Below are 17,044 nucleotides of genomic sequence, written 5' to 3' on the forward strand. Positions count from 1 at the left end.
TATCAACAGTTATTGGTGAGGGAGAATGATCTATCTATCTACCTATCTATCTAGTTATCTAAATGACTGACTGTGTGAGGACAAATACCTTACTAATCGACTAACAAACAGAGAGAGAGAGAGAGAGAGAGAGAGAGAGAGAGAGCTTCGCCATCCTTACCTGTAATTCATAATGATTTTATGTTTATCATTTTTTCACTTTTGAATTTTGCAGGTATTGAATCATATGAATTTGAGTTGACAAGTACTCTGCTTTTCCCCCAAAAAAAACTGGAATAGTTCTCCCAGAAAAAAAAGAAAGCCATACAAATACAAAATTAACTAATTAACTGACGTTTCTAGCCTAAGTAAGATTATATTTCCCATTCACATCTGAGAAAGTTTTTACCACTAATTTTAAGATTAATTACCATAGTTGTTATAAAAAAAGGAAAATATGCATAATAAATCCGATTTTTTCACATTTTTTTGTTGTTTGGTATCCGTATCTACTTTTCAAAATTTCCAGAATCATTAATAATCTCGAGTCTGACCCGAATTAGCATGGTCACCCATTAAAAAGTTGAAAAACGCATATAACACCTTATTATCTCATATTTCTAAGCTGTAAATATACCTGATCTCTTATACACCCTTCTGAATATATGTAAACATTAATGATATTGAGTTTGATCCGAATTAACATAACCACCCAAGAAATTAGACAAAAAAAAAATAAATAAATAATAATAATAATAATAATAAATCTTGTTATCTCATATCCCCAGTGTAAATTCACCAGATCTATCTTACAGCATCCAGAACAGATAAAAACATTAATAAGATTCAGTCTGACCAGAATTACCATAGTTACCCTTAAAAATATGATAAAAAATCTGTAATACACCTTGTTATTCCGCATCACTGCACCACAAATTCATTACATATATCTTTTACAGCATCCACAACACATAAAACCATTAATAACACCTATTTTGAGCCGATTTAGTATAGCCATCCCTACAAATTTTACAAAGAACCCTTTTTACATCTTGTTATCCCACATCCCTAGTGTAAATTCACCATGTCTGTCTTTCACAGGCTCTATAATATATATAACACTTGATATATGCGTGAAAAAGCTTAATTCCTCCCAGCAGGGCAAGGAGAAGGGGACGAGGGCGGGGTTGGCACTATGAAGATGGCCACCACACGACCGAAGTCACCCCGTCCCAATACTCCACGGAAGGATGAGCCCAACGAGTCCTTCTGGGATAAAATCGGGACTCTGGGACGCAAGAAGAAGATCAAGGAAGGTAAAGGGTTTAATTGTATGCTATGTCAGTCGTGGGAATTGTCTGGAAAGGGTTGAAATGAGAGTTGAGTGGAACAGGTGAGAGGAGCTAGATGGGCAGACGCAGGTACAGCCGCCCACGCAATGCTTAACTGGGGTTTTCTTTATTATTTCATGGTTTCTATTGGATTTTGAGGATATAGAAGATAAGTTTATTCATTAATACACCTTTTATATGTATTTGTTTAACGTACAGTGCTTTATTCACATGTGTAATCGTAAGAAATACAGTATTAGTTCGCAGAATCCATGGCAGATGATGTAATATTTTTTTCCTCGCTTTTTCATTCCCACGGCCATGTAAGGTTCTGCTAACAGTCTCCCAGTGCACCAGCGTGTAGTAATAAACCAATTCTGCCCAGAACTTAAACTAGACACCTGTATATCTTACATTATCTGACGTTTTCCTTCCTTACCTGCGCGATGTTTGACAGGTGTGCGAGAAAAGTTTAGCAAGGAAAAGTTTGGTGCACCTGATTCATCATCTAAGATATTATTGTTATTTTCCAGTCCTGTGTTTATCCAAGGGGCAGTGTATGGTATATTGAAAGGTTAAGTTGATTATTTTAGCCAATTTGAGGCAGATAAGTATACGAATAGGAAAGTTAGGAAGAAATTAATTTAGGTTTGCTTCTGACAACTAAAGGCTAAGTTAATTGGTGTATTTTCACAGTTGCGCATGGTTAGGGAAGATCTGGGTTATGTAGGGAGTTTTAAAGTGATATTTTAGCCAGTTTGAGATTGATAAATAAGTTGACAAGTAAGGAAGTGATGAAAAATTTAAGTTAGGTTTGCTTCTGATATTTAAAGTTAAATTAACTGGTATATTTTCTCAGCTTTGTTTGGTGAGAGAAGGTCTGGGGTATGTAGAGAGTTTAAAGTGATATTTTAATCAGTTTCAGGTTGATAAATTAAGAGTGCAGATAACAAATTTGCTAGATAAGATTAAATTAGGTTACTTATAATGATTTAAAGAAGAATTCATGAATGCATTAATATTTACTCACTCCATCAGAAAGTATTGGATGTATAGAAAGTTTAAACTGATTATTTTAGGCAGTTTTAGGTAAATATGTGAAGGATGCAAATAGGAATCTATTTAGAAGTTCAATTACATGACATCTGTTGTTGTAAAGAGGAATTCATTAGTAAATTTTTGTGTTTAGCTCTTTAGCAGAAGATACAGTATATATAGACAGTCCAAGGCCATTATTTCAGGCCATTGAAGGAGCCAAGTGAGGAATACTAGCAGGAAATTAGCTGTGGAGGGTTAGGTACCTGCCTATGCATAACTAATTGAAACCAAGTAAATTTGTAGCTTGATAAAAAACATACATTCCTAAGATATACATTCCTGCTACCACACATGCATTCATACCACACACAAACAACAAAACAATAATGAAATGACCTAACCTAATATATTCAACCAGAGAATCACATCACACTGCAAAACTAGACATAGAACAGCATATCAGTGTCACTCCTGATGTTCCTTCTAATGTTCCTCTCCCTTCCCAACAGTCCAAGAGGTGCAGCATGAGGGGAAATATGCCATTGACTCCCCAGGCTCTCCGATGTCCGTTGATGTCCCTCCTGACGACTACAACTTAGGTAATTAGATGCATTAAGTTTCTCGCTCACTCCCTCAACAGACAACAGTGAGGAGAGGCTGACAAATAGAAAGAATTAAACTATAAGCGACGCAACACCACAACCATCAATGACCCTTCCCTTATTCCTCACCAGACAACAAGAAGAGACTGACAAATAGAGAAAGAACTAAACTATAAATGCCAGAACACCATAAGTGCCAAAACCCAAGTATCCCTTAACAATCCTTCCCTTATTCCTCACCAAACAACTGACAGACCGACTGACAGAAATAGAACAAATTTAACCATAACTCCCAATGACCATCCCCTCGTTCCTCCACAGGGGACAACGAGGAGAGGTCAATGATAGAGCCGCGATCCTACGACGACCCCAAACTGAAGGAACTAATACTGATTCTGGTGGACTGGATCAATGACACCCTGGCTCCTGAACGTATCATCGTCAAGGATATCGAAGAGGATCTGTATGACGGCATGGTCTTCCACAAGCTAATAGGTGAGGCATGGGTGACAGGGGTGACGGTGGGGACAGAGGAGGAGGGGTGCGGTAGTTGGTTGATAGGGGGAAGGGGTGAGATAGAGGGTGACCAAGGGAGGGAGTAGGTGTGGTAGAAGGTGATTGGGGAAAGGGAATAGGTGAGATAGAGGGTGATAGAGGAAGGGAATGAGTGTGGTGGAAGGTAATAAGGAGAACAGGTGAGGTAGGAGGTGACCAAGGGACAGAAGGGGTGTGGTAGAAGTTGATTGGGGGAGGGAACAGGTGAGGTATTGGAGTGATGGAGGGAGGAAATGAGTGAGATAGGGCTGATGGGGGCAGGGAATGAGAGAAGATCACCCACACCCCCTCATACTACATTTCTCATATCTTCTCTCCCCTGAAAGTAAGGGGAATAAGGTTACCCAGACTCCTCACATCTCTCTCTCTCTCTCTCTCTCTCTCTCTCTCTCTCTCTCTCTCTCTCTCTCTCTCTCTCTCTCTCTCTCTCTCTCTCTCTCTCTCTCTCTCTCTCTCTCTCTCTCTCTCTCTCTCTCTCTCTCTCTCTCTCTCTCCTGCATGACAGAGAGCCTGACGAGGAACACCTTAGACGTGCAGGAAGTGACACAGAGCGAGGCTGGACAGAAGCAGAAGCTGGCTATTGTCCTCAACGCTGCTAATCATGTGAGTGTGTGTGTGTGTGTGTGTGTGTGTGTGTGTGTGTAACTGAATGAGTAACTGTGTGTTTGAGATTGTGATTGAGTGTGTGAGTGAATGAGGGAGCAAAAGATTAAGTGGTGAAGTAAGTGAGAGTAAATGAAGTAAATGAAAATCTGCCTTAAAAATAAACAAAACAATAGGAATTCTCCCTTATAAGTACGAGTATACAAAATAAGTGAAACCCTGCCTTACAAGTAGACAAAAAACCAGTATTAACCCTTTGACACCCACTTGGTATACCTCTCCTAATCACTAATTACCAAGAAACACCTTGACTTTTCCCACAGATACACCAAACCTTCAAAATGAGACAAAATTACAAAACACACTCTTTTCACCCATAACTTTCTTATAGATGCTTATAAAAAAAACTTCACACATTGCTTCTGCTGCTGTTTACTGTACCCTGTCACAGCAAAATGGTAAAAAAAAAAAAAAAAATAGATGAAATTGATAAAAAAATCCACCTTTTCAGATTCTAGGTATTAATCGTATGGAGCCTAAGAAGTGGTCGGTTGAGTCCATCCACTCCAAGAACATTGTGGCTATCCTCCACCTCCTGGTCTCCCTCGCCAGGCACTTCCGCGCGCCCATCAAGATGCCGGAGAACTGCATCATTAAGGTGGTCATTGTACAGGTGAGTGTGGTGGTTGCGACAGTTAAGTGTTTGTGGTTGGCTGTGTGTAATTGATTTGATTTTTGTATTGTTTTATCTTTATTTTTTGTATTTTTCATTGTTATTTATTTGTTTATTTGATTTTTTTAAAGGGGTAGGAAGGAGTTAGTTCTCAAATAGATTGAGGGATAGAATGGACTCAGTAATCAGTTTCATTATTTGTAAAAAAAAAGTAAATAAATAAAATAAATGTAAAAGTTCAAGGAAAAAAAAAGAGAAAAGTATGAAGGATGGGAAAGCGAGAAGAAAAATGCATTAAAGGAGAAAAAAAGAGAAAAAAGAAGAGAAAACTTGATTAAAAAGGAAGATGAGTTGAAAAGGCAGCCTGCACCAACCCTTATGTCCTTATGTTCTTGTGTTCCAATCTTCCAAAACACTCTTGAAAACCCCAGCAACACCCAATGAACCCTTGCAAAACTCTGGAACTCTCGGCCTGCTTCTGTGTTCCCTCCTTCTTAAGACTTTCAAGAGAGAAGTGAATTTCAAGACACTTATCCTTTGCTTGTTTTGTCTACTCATAATGCAGATTTTCCCTTATCCTGTCTATTTTTAAGCCAAATTTACACTTACCCATTTATAAGCAAGACTTTCACTTACCCTGTCTACTTCTAAACTTACTCTTATCTTCTTGTCTACTTACAATCCAAACTTCCACTTATCCTGTCTACTTATAAGCCAAATATCCACTTATCCTGTCTACTTATAATCCAAACTTCCACTTATCCTGTCTACTTATAAGCCAAACATCCACTTATCCTGTCTACTTATAAGCCAAAGATCCACTTATCAACCTTTAAACTGAATTCCCTGTGATTGTGTCCTTATATCAAACAGAAGCCCTGGACACACGCACACCCTTTACTGCTAAACCAAACGCTCCCTTGACTTGACAGAAGAGGGATGGCCAGCTGCACCATCGCATTGTGGACGAGGAGCTGACGGGAACCTACGACGACCTGGGCTTGAGGTGCGAGAGGGACGCCTTTGACACACTCTTCGACCATGCCCCTGACAAGCTGCAGGTCGTCAAGAGGGTGAGTCACTCTTATGTTTAAGGAAATAAGTGAGTTTTTGTGTCAAGGGTGAAATGGGTCTTTTTTTACAGTTTTAGGGTGTAAATGTTTTTTTTTCTTGGGTGAATATGGATCTGTTTAGTTTTTAGGGTGAAAATGGCTGTTTTTTTGTTTTGTTTTGTTTCTCAGGGTATAAGTGGGTGTTTTTTTTAGGTTTTCAGGGTATAAATGTTTTTTTTTTTCACCATATCCCTCTTACAGAAAAAAACATGAATCGGACACACACACACGCACACACGCTCAAAAACATACAATTCAATTAAGTTACAAGCCTCACACTGACCCTCACACCCCTCCCATCCTCCCTCAGTCTCTCATCACATTCGTTAACAAGCAACTCAACAAGATCAACTTAGACGTGATGGACCTGGAAAACGACTTCAATGACGGAGTGTACCTGTGTCTCCTGATGGGGCTGCTGGAGGGCTACTTTGTCCCCCTCCACCACTTCCACCTTACACCGAAGGTATAAAGTTTTTTTTTTTTTTTTCTTGTAGTAGGTTAGTTTTATTTTGTTTTTATTTGTGTGTAGTTGGAGGTTGAGTTTTTTTTCTCCTTTTTCTTTATCTTAGGACACAGAAGGCTTGTTGAATGGTGTGTTATTTTCAGTGCTACTGTTTTATGGTCTGTTCATCATGAAAATCCTTCGCTTTTTCTTGATTTTATGGTACAGAAAGCTTGTTCATTGATCTATTGTTCTGAATGTTACTGGTTTTTTGTTTTTGTCTTGAAAATCATTTCCCTTCTAGCGATTAAGTTGTTATTTTGTATAGAAGATCAGTGAGTTATAATTTTCTTACCTTTTCATTGAGTTTTTACATAATCTATCTGACCATGTAAATATTCCTGTATGTTAGAGAGAAAGAAAGAGAAAGAGAGAATCAGATGACCAAACCAAACAAATATAGAGAGACAGAAAGATTACCTATTTCCCAGTACAAACATTTCCTTACACACACCCACCCACCTCCTCCTCTTCTCTCTCCCCTGCAGACGTTTGAGGAGAAATTCCACAACGTGTCTCAGTCGTTTGAGCTGATGATGGATGCTGGCCTGGCCAAACCCAAGGCAAGACCAGAAGGTGAGAAATTAACTTGTCTTTGCATACCAGGTATGCTGTATACTTTCTCTATAATCATGTACTATACTTTAGATATTCTCAATAATGGCTATTTTTAACTGGTTCACCTGTCTGTGGTTTCCTTCAGATATTGTGAACAGTGACCTCAAATCCACACTGCGGGTTCTGTACAATCTGTTCACCAAATACAAGAATGTTTCCTAAGTCTCTCACATAAAGAACCACAATGCCTGAATCTGGAGAACTACATACTTAAGAACTGCAAAATGGTGAGGTTTTTGTCAGTTTCTTACCACACACAACACTTGAAATAGCACCCAGACATGTTGCATCAGAAGTGAGTATGTTAAATTCCCAGGTCAGGCATGTCATTATTGCAAAGCTGTCCATAAACCAAACCAGTTTTGAATCATCTAGTTATATCTATTAAAACACATTCATTGTTGTCTTTTGTTTTGTTTTTTATCTATGGATAAGAAAGGAAGACCAAAGAGCAGAAAATGGATGCATCAAAGAAAGGACTTATCATCTCCCCCATAGAATTAAATAAAAAGCAAACTTTCATGTCCATTAATACATATTCAGTCATCTTTTTACTCTTTTTTTCAAGGAGTAAAAGCAAACTTGTATAAGAAAACACACAGCAATTATCTCTCCCATAAAACTAAAAAGCACATTCATGTAATCTTTTTTGCTCTTGTTTTCTCTTTTCTAAGACCAAAAAAACAAATTCATAATAGAAAATACACATGAACCATCTCTACCATAAGATTAAATACAAAGCATACCTTTATATCCATTAAAACGCACTCATAATCACCTTTCATGTCTTTATTTTTTTTCTTTAGAGCAAGACCAAATTCATAAGGACAAACACCCACTAGCACCCTCTCCCATAGCATCCAATCCCAGCCAAACCTCACACAATTCCCTCAACACTTTGATTCCTGCAGTGTGTCCCCAGTGAAGCTCTCGACACCCTGGCACCATGCTGTGGCCTCCAGGGATTCTTGCCACCTCGAAGACACCCCCTTCCCTCGAGTACTCCTACCCACTCCCTCCTTCCAGCTTCCCTCCAGTGCCAGGGGCCTTAAGTTATGTATTGTTGGGGAGAAGCGAAGATGTGTGGTGTAATGTAGGTAAAGTTGATAGTGTAATGTGAGTTTGAGATGAGGACTTAGTAGTTAATTAAGGAATGATGTGCCAAAGAGCAGCAAAAAGGGTTAATCTTGTTTGTAAAGGAAAGTAGAAAGTTGTAATGCAAACTTGAGGAAAGTGCCTATTTTTTTAAATGGTGTAGCTGGTGTAATTTTAACTCAAGGAAATTGTTATTATTATTATTTTATTTATGTTCTTTTTAATCGTATTGGTAAAAGATTGTGAGTTGAAGTGTTTTTATCCATTGTGTTGGTTTTTAACATTTATCAGTGTGTGTTTCAAGGTGTAGCATACACAGGTAGTGAATATCAAGATGGAAGGGCTTGAAAACACACACACACACACACACACACACACACACACACACACACACACACACACACACACACACACACACACACACACACACACACACACACACACACACACAGCTTTTATTACACACATCAGTAAGAAAAACATATTAGTCACTCGTATAAATGCTTAGAGAAATGTACAGTTTAGCAGTAGAATGACAGACATTGATGAGGGAAAAACTGGATGCACCATTACAGAAGCAAGACTGAAAACACCCATACACACAACACACAAACAAAGGTTTTATCACACACACGTCAGTAAGAAAAATGTATTAGTTACTCATAAAAATGCTTAGAAAAATGTACAGTTTAGCATTGCATGAGGGTGACAGGCCAGATTTGTGTCACTTTCCCTTGTTTTGACAGTGACGGTATCAGGGAAGCCTTACACTTCCCTGAGAGTGAGCGTAAGGATGAGGGAGGTTTAGAGTTTATGAGTGTGACACCTCCAGACACCTTGGCCTTAGTCTGGGAAGTGAAGGGTTAATGGTGCCTTTCACTAACTAATGTTAAGTCTGTCACCTGTGCCTCAGAACATTACACATTGAAATTAACAATAGGTTTTATCTTAGCGTTATCAGTAAGTACGGATCGGATTTTAAAATATGTATAGTTCTATTGCAAGTATGCCTAACATAATAATTTACTAATCTGTTAACACTGTTTTTTATAAGACGTTTATAAGATTTGTAATGATGTGCACAAATTGTTGGCAAAATGGTGCTCTTCTTAAGTCTTCATCTGTGGCGGCAACAGCAGTACCTGAACCACAGATTGCTTGGTCATCAGCGCCAGGTGAGGCCACAGCCGCTCTCAGCCCCACCTCACACCACAGTACACGTCATTAAAGCTACACTGCTGCAGAAGACACACACACACACACACACACACACACACACACACACACACACACACACACACACACACACACACACACACACACACACACACACACATCACTTCATGATGTTTGGGAGTCAACATAAAAGCATTAGAGAATAAGGGAAACAGCAAGAACCCACGAGGCCTACACATGGCATTCTCTAAGTTATTGCCATAGTCTGTTTCTTGAAGCACACTCAAAAAACTCTTCACTGAGGAATTGTCAGTTTAAAACAATATCCCTTGAAGCACTGTGACTCAGAAAACACCACACTGAGGAATTATCAGTTTAAAACAATTTATTTCTTGAAGCACTGACTCAAAAACACTACACTTCTGCAGCACTGTGGCCTTAGAAGTATGGTGCATAAAACACTTCACTCAGGCATTGGTATTTTTCAACAATCCATTTCTCAAACCATGTGACTCAGAAATGGCACACTTCTGAAGCACTGTGGCCTTAGAAGTGTAGTGCGGTGCTGAGGTGAGGGCTGAGTGTGAGGGTGAAGGTGCCAAGGTGCTTCCACTGAGGGAGGCACATCTTGCAGGGCCAGTGTGCTCTCTACACTAGAAGCTTTAATGTGTTCACTAAGGGGGATGAGGTGGTCCTCCTCCTTCCCCCTCTCGCTGTAGTCACAAACGCAATGTGTCTTCAAAATGCGATAGGATGTAATGTTAATGTGTATGCCAGTATTAACCTAGAAATCTTAACCCTTTGACTGCTGCAGCTTCTTACTCTGAAATTATATTCTTGTAAAGTTTAGCTAAGGGTTTTAGCAAGACTACTCACAACAAAAGGTACGAGATGTCTAGTAAAGTTTAGTAACTGTAGCTGAATTTTTGATAAATGCTGAGGGTCGCTTAAATCACATCTGCCACTAGCAATCAAAGGGTTAACTATTAGTTTTATGCGGGGCACCTCGCCGGCGTGTGTCCGTGACGTGCTGCCGATGACGACACTCTCAGTGATCTTGGCAGTTCCTGGGAGCTTAGTGCCTTGTCTTGTCCTGGTTGTTAATAATGCTTGTAGAGTCTATCACATTAGGGGTAAGCTGTTCACTCAACCATAAGCAAAGGCAGATGGATGTTGTAATGTGGAGGTCACTTTTAAGATACCTTGTTTTATTCTTTTCTGTTTTTGTTCCCTGTTGTCTCCCAGTTAGAAGTATGTTGAAGTTTAATGCACAGAGAGAAACATGAGGTACAGGCTGGGTTAGATAGAATGAAGTGCATATTTTGTCTTGTTCAGTAGCAGACCCATTCAAGGTTGTGTGACAGTGTTGGTTGTTAAACATGAAAAACCAGATGAAAACAAAATTTATTCACTAAACTTATAATCATCAAAGTTAGTATAACTGGACTTTTGTGGAATTAATAAGTTTGAGGCACATATATATAATGGACAGCATTAATATTCTGGCCTATTTAGCCTTGATGCACACAATACAAGGCCTGGCAAGTCTTGTAATCATGAATAACAATCAGGAATTACAGATAAACTTGAGTATATAAGAAGGTTCCAAAACAAACATAATTCCAGGTGTTTTCTTTACTCAGTCTCAAAGTAGACTAATCTATTCTTCCATTTTCTATACTCAACCTCAAAGCACAGACTAATTTATTCCTCCCAGTATCCAATAATTTTAATTCTTTTCTATACCCAGTCTCAGAGCGCAGACTAATTTATTCCTCCCTATATCCATTCATTTTAGTTCTTTTCTATACTTGGCCTCAAAATATCAGTGTGTGCCTAAGTATCATCAGTGTGCCTCCCACCTCACCTTAACCAGCACTACCTGTAGTCAGTGGAGGTAACAGATGACCCTCTACCAGTCCTGGGATGAGTTACCTTAATGAACCATTGTAACTCTAATTTATATCACTAGTCTAAGGTAATCTGAGTTTGCATTTACATAGTCGCTGAGCACTAGTATGCACAGGCTCGAGTGTGTGTGTGCATGTCCTCTTAAAATTAATGGCACTTATATATCTCAACTGGACTTTGATGTGTTGGAAGTAGAATTGTAATGATAAACTGCTGCACAAGCCAAACATGTTCCCATCACACACCTATTTGTTTTTTTTTTTAGTTTATTTATTTATTTTTTATTCACTTGAGCACCAACATACCCACCCGTAATGGTTCTATGATGTGCCTTTTAATATAGCTTTTTTTTTTTTATACATATATTTCCCCATGTATAATGTTCAGTATTTGTCATGTATACATACACGTGTGACGGTGCTCAGTCCATGCAGCGTACAGCAATGTTTAAACAAAGTACGACACTAATTATTACCTATTTATCACCCAACGTAGCACAGTTTTCACATAAAGCAAGATGGTTTTAATACCTCTTCATTATTTATGCCAATATACAGTAATCTCCACAGTAAGTACAACAATCTCACATGTTTGTTTACGCCACTGTATAATTTTCAAGTAACGACAATCAGAGCCTTGTGTTGTCTTGGGGCCATATTCTGAAACACCTCTGTATCTCACCTCCACTACATTTAAAACCCTCTAGTTAAAGACACATGGATTTTCAAGGGTGTTTTTGTTTCTAGTGACAGATTAACAAGATTTCTACACTATGAGCAAGAGAAACACTCTTGAGAACCCAGCTAATCATCTCCGTGACCTTGGGAAAAAAGTCGTGGTGAGAACAGAGTGTTTCAGAATATCGGCTTTGGTGTGTAGCTTCTTGTGGGTGAGGGATGAGTGTGTAGGCAACAGTGACATACTCTAGTGTCTCTCTGGTGCCTTGTTAATGTATAGCAGAACACGTAAATGAAGATAAGTGCCTATTTGTACCCACAGGACTGAATAATGTGATGTCTCATTAAATCCAGATACAAGGGAATGAAATAAGTGATGTCATAATGTTCTTGATAAATTTTTGGCGTTTTGTGGCAAGCGTTTCCATTCCATATGAAGAATAGATAACTTGACAGCCTCTAATTCATTCAGTCGTTAATCTAATCCCCACAAAAGGGAGGTAATAAAGGATATCAGTAATTAATTGTCTCCAACTCAAACCAATAGATAAAATAACAAGCTATGTATCATTCCATCTTGTGAATCAGATTTTTTCCCCTGAGAAAATCAAAATTAGACATCACACTTGTTCCTGTACTGATGAGGTGTCTTAATAGTTAAAAATACTTAAGTCTAATTGCTTTCATTGGTGAATTTGTACAGGGAAATGAAATGTGCCAAACACATCTAATTTAGTGATGAATGGAGGAGTGCAAGGTTGTCTTCAGTTCACAGTGAGAACATGCTTTCTTGGACTCTTGGGCAACTGGCAACTGAGACAGAAGCAAAAGGAAGTTGAGGAAAGAGTGAGATAGAGACAAAGGTGTGTTGTAAATCAAACTAATGAAACTTTAACAAACATGATGTAGTTTTGTTTTCCTTATTAGCATTAAGTTATTCATTAAGAGTCACAACAAACATGTCATTACAGAATCATTTTAATTAGGTGATGTTCCTGAATATTTGAGTTCAGAATAGAATGTATGTAAGTACTTGTATATTTTTCTTCCCAGTACGCTTGTACTTAATATATTACAAGCCTTTCATGAAGTTAGATTTAATTCAAGGCATTTACAGGAATATTTTTGAGGCAGATAACTTTCACCTCTTGTTCTGTCTATATCTTTCTTGAAATGCACACTCCTTGCCTCTCTATCACCACCTCTTCTGTCTATATCTATCCAGTCCTTCCTTCAGATGTACACTTCTTGCTTCTATCACTTGTCAGTATTTCAGTGTGTTATGTGTGACTTTAAACCATGTTACCATCAAGAAAAACCAGATAAGATGAAGAACAGAGCCAAATACAACTTAATTTATCATTTTCCCTTCACAGTCTGTATGGCACGTGTTTGCAGCCCACAACAGCAAAGGATTATTACCAGGCAAGAAGTGGAGAAAATTGCAGGTACACATTTCACAGACTATTAGAGAAGGTTTATGCATTACCAACACACTAGTTGGGTATTTGCACTTGCATGTATATTTCCAGAGTTCCCAGCCAAGTCCTGCAGTTTTACCAGACAAGCAGTGCAGAAAAGTGGTGGTACACATTTCACAGACCAACAATCTTGTTCCAGCATTACTAACAGACCACAAGAGTTTGCCAGCATGTCAGTTCCCAGCCAATTCCTGCAGTGTCCCTCCCAGCCCTCCATGAGCAGTGTAAGGCCCCAGGTACTGTGCCAGCTGTGATTTGAGCTAGGAGGTGCGTCAGGCATCTGTCAGTGGATGTATTAGTTGCAGGGCCAGATTCACTTCTTAGCCAGTTGTTTCCTCAAGAATTCAATGACCTCTGGAGACTGCAAGATTTGCTGAAAACATTAACCTCTCATTAGCTTCAATCAGTGGAAATCATCACTTGTAGAGTAAGACAGAACAAGACTGTTTTCTTCTCCATGGTAAAGAATGGTACACTGCACACCACATGCTGCCTTAGTGAAGACCATGGAATCTAAGCTGATGTGAAAGTAGGATGGACTGTAGCACAAGAGACAGGAGAGAATAGACACCAGAAACCTAGATGATGTGAAGGCTGGATGGATTGTAGCACAAGAGAGGCAGGAGAGAACAAACACCAGGAACTAAGTTGATGGGACAGACTACCACAAGGGAGATAGGAGAGAATAGGCACCAAGAACTTAACTACGGCCCAGGTGGAGTTTGCCTAACCTTCATTATCCCACCTGTACAATATGAACCAGAAGCAGAGGAAGGATAGGACACAGTATAAGCAGTTCTTACAGACCCAGCCATGCAAAACACACCAATCTTTATCTTCATGTTATTTTGATGTTGACTCACCATCTTCTTCTCGGTGAGTATTTGGTCCAGCAGGGAGTTGTTGAGGAGGTATTGGCCGGCCACCAGCGTGCCTCCTGAGGGCGGCAGTGTGGAGGGGAACAGCAGCTCCTCTACATCTGTCACAAAACACGACCTTCAGCAAAAAGCCAACAATCTAACACGTGACAGTCCCTACAGTGATATTAGTAAGTACCACAATAATCTTCAGGAATGGTAATGAAAATTCAACTCATTTCTTTTGTTCTACTGACTTATTACCTCATACCACAAATCAGGAGAGATCTGTGGGGAAACTGTCAGGCCTACACATGGCAGTTCTCCTATACAATTCTTCTATACCAATTTTCATCTCATCACCATCCATAAATTTACCTTTTTAAAATCTAAAGTTATCAAGCTTGACCCCATTATTTCTTCTATCCTGATTACAAACCTTGAGATTTTTGCTTATGTCACCTTGTTATGTCCCCTATACCACATGAAGGCCTATATCAGATCCCTCTTACCCTACACCTCTCTAGGGAAAATAATATTAAGCTTGAACCCATTATTTCTTGTCCTATCCTGATTACTGACCCTTGTTTTGTCCCTCTATCAGATCCTCTCTCAACCTACACCTAAGGAATGTAACGTTAAAGGCTTCAGTCTCCTCTAATAAGAAAGAAGAAGGAAGACGACACTGGGAGGAACCTTGGTTGTCGGAGAGCATTGGCAGCACAGTGTCCACCAGCTCTTCATCCACCACAGCGGAAGACTTGGCTGAAGTGGATGATTCTTCTCCACTCTTATGTTTCTTCTTCTTCTTCCGCCCTCCTCCACTGGATGCCGTGCTGCCAGTCTCCCCAAGCTCCTCCACTCCACTTCCACCTACTGCTGGTACACCCTTGCCTCCATCCATCTGTAGAAAGTAAGCCACTGAGACCTGATTGAATGCACACACTTGACTGACTGACTGACTGACTGACTGATAAACTGACTGACTGACTAACTGACTAACTGACTGATTAATTAACTGATAGACTGACTGACTGATTAACTGAATGACTGACTGACTGACTGATTGATTAACTGATAGACTGACTGACTGATTAACTGACTGACTGACTGACTGACTGACTGATTAACTGACTGACTGACTGACTGATTAACTAATATACTGGCTGACTGCAAGATAACCGACCAAATTGACTGACCACACATTTGACTGACTGACTGACTGACTGACTGACTACAAGATACCTGGCCATTTTGACTCACACGCCACAACCCAATGAACCACACACACACACACCTGACTCTCCAGCATATATACAGGTTTGCTTACACTGGATGCAGGTGTGTTTGCTGCCCCTGTGCCACCAAACGCAGGTGTGGAGCCTCCGTACTTGTATGCTGGCAGCTCCTTAGTGCCACACCCGTCCATGGCAGGTGTGTGTGTGTGTGTGGCCAAACTTTGTCACTGGGGAAGGAAATGTGCACCAAAATGGGGTTAGAACAAAATGGAAGTTGGGTATTTATAACAATTAAATTCGTGGTTATTTATTTCTTTTTCTTTTTCTTTTTTTCCTTTTGTGGGTTAAAACACTAGGTTAAATTAGGTTCTGCTGTGTGATAGAAAACTGGGGACTTCTTTTGTGAGATGAAATGATAGGTTAGGTACTCTTGTGGGGATAGAAGGCTGGGTACTTCTCTGGGCTAAAATGATAGGTTAGGTTAGGTTCTTTTGTGGGGGACAGAAGGCTGGGTACTTTTCCTCTCCCCCCCTCACCCCTGTCTTGCACCGCGAACACCTCGGCAGCAACATCATTTAATTAACCCACATCTCCCCCCTTCCCCCCCCAGTCACCCAGTACTTGTTTAGTTCGTGTACAGTCACTAATTGTACAGAGATAATGTAAACAACCTTGGTTCAGCATCATCATTTAATTAATCCACATCTCACAGCTACCCCCTCCCCTCCCCCGTAAGTCACCCAGTACTTGAGTCCGAGCACATCTTGTAAAACTGATCACGAAGTCACTAATTACACAAAGAGATTATGGAAACCTCAGTTCACCATCCCATATTACAACTAAATTTCTCGGTACTGAACTACGCATTAACTGTTTAACTATTCTCTACGCCACTCTTAGCTATTTACAACAACTGTCACTCAATAACACTCCTGTACAACACTATACACACCTTATGATGCTGCTCTCTCTCTCTCTCTCTCTCTCTCTCTCGGAACAGCTGACGAGTAGCGTTGCCAGATTGTTTTGGCCATATTATCATACTACACAGGTTGAAATTATTGTACTTCTGGTAAAATTATCGTACATATGTAATTATTCCAAATATTATGCAAAACTGCCACTTTCCAAATACAGCAGAATTTAAGTTTTATATATATATATATATATATATATATATATATATATATATATATATATATATATATATATAGAGAGAGAGAGAGAGAGAGAGAGAGAGAGAGAGAGAGAGAGAGAGAGAGAGAGAGAGAGAGAGAGAGAGAGGTGTGTGTGTGATGAAAAAACAGGTAACAGTAATTCCATGATGCAACATGTCAAATATTTCATCAAAACTCGCTTACTTTGGTCCGCTTCAGTTGTCCGCGACCACAGCCACACTCACATGCCATCCCTACCCCTGCTCGCAACACCCTATTGCGTAGCAACTTCGCGGCGGCGGCCCAGCGTGCCAGATTGTTTTGGCCATATTATCGTACTACACAGGATGAAATTATTGTACTTCTGGTAAAACTATTGTACATATGTAATACATATGTACAATATGTAATACATATGTACATATAATTTTACCAG

The 17,044-nt window shown here is 39.5% G+C and overlaps 2 protein-coding genes across 6 annotated transcripts in view; one reads left to right on the plus strand and one right to left on the minus strand.

Moving 5' to 3' along the window:
- Positions 1–12,776, plus strand: part of LOC135091951 (beta-parvin-like) — a 15,712-nt gene extending 2,936 nt beyond the window's left edge. For 2 of the 4 annotated variants that reach the window (XM_063990010.1, XM_063990011.1), the window contains exons 6-15: positions 1,137–1,295; positions 2,858–2,947; positions 3,272–3,445; positions 4,011–4,108; positions 4,620–4,781; positions 5,714–5,854; positions 6,204–6,359; positions 6,887–6,974; positions 7,102–7,243; positions 7,928–12,776. In XM_063990010.1, the coding sequence (XP_063846080.1) occupies positions 1,137–1,295; positions 2,858–2,947; positions 3,272–3,445; positions 4,011–4,108; positions 4,620–4,781; positions 5,714–5,854; positions 6,204–6,359; positions 6,887–6,974; positions 7,102–7,178 (1,145 nt within the window). In that variant the 3' untranslated portion in view covers positions 7,179–7,243; positions 7,928–12,776. Of the gene's footprint in view, positions 1–1,136; positions 1,296–2,857; positions 2,948–3,271; positions 3,446–4,010; positions 4,109–4,619; positions 4,782–5,713; positions 5,855–6,203; positions 6,360–6,886; positions 6,975–7,101; positions 7,244–7,822 lie in introns of all 4 variants that reach the window. The other 2 variants (XM_063990012.1, XM_063990013.1) reach the window with 2 other exon arrangements.
- Positions 10,680–16,941, minus strand: LOC135091953 (uncharacterized). 2 transcript variants are annotated; one of them, XM_063990015.1, is made up of 5 exons: positions 16,813–16,941; positions 15,544–15,678; positions 14,910–15,117; positions 14,220–14,335; positions 10,680–13,729 (listed from the first exon to the last, which is right to left on the minus strand). In XM_063990015.1, exons 2-5 carry the CDS (start codon positions 15,640–15,642, stop codon positions 13,670–13,672), a joined length of 483 nt encoding a protein of 160 aa, XP_063846085.1. In that variant the 5' UTR covers positions 15,643–15,678; positions 16,813–16,941; the 3' UTR covers positions 10,680–13,669. The 2 variants fall into 2 exon arrangements, with proteins under 2 accessions (XP_063846085.1, XP_063846084.1); XM_063990014.1 differs by lacking the exon at positions 16,813–16,941 and adding an exon at positions 16,404–16,513.
- Positions 16,942–17,044: the final 103 nt, after the last annotated feature.

The sequence above is a fragment of the Scylla paramamosain genome, chromosome 39, assembly GCF_035594125.1.
Source record: "Scylla paramamosain isolate STU-SP2022 chromosome 39, ASM3559412v1, whole genome shotgun sequence".
Classification (NCBI taxonomy): domain Eukaryota; kingdom Metazoa; phylum Arthropoda; class Malacostraca; order Decapoda; family Portunidae; genus Scylla; species Scylla paramamosain.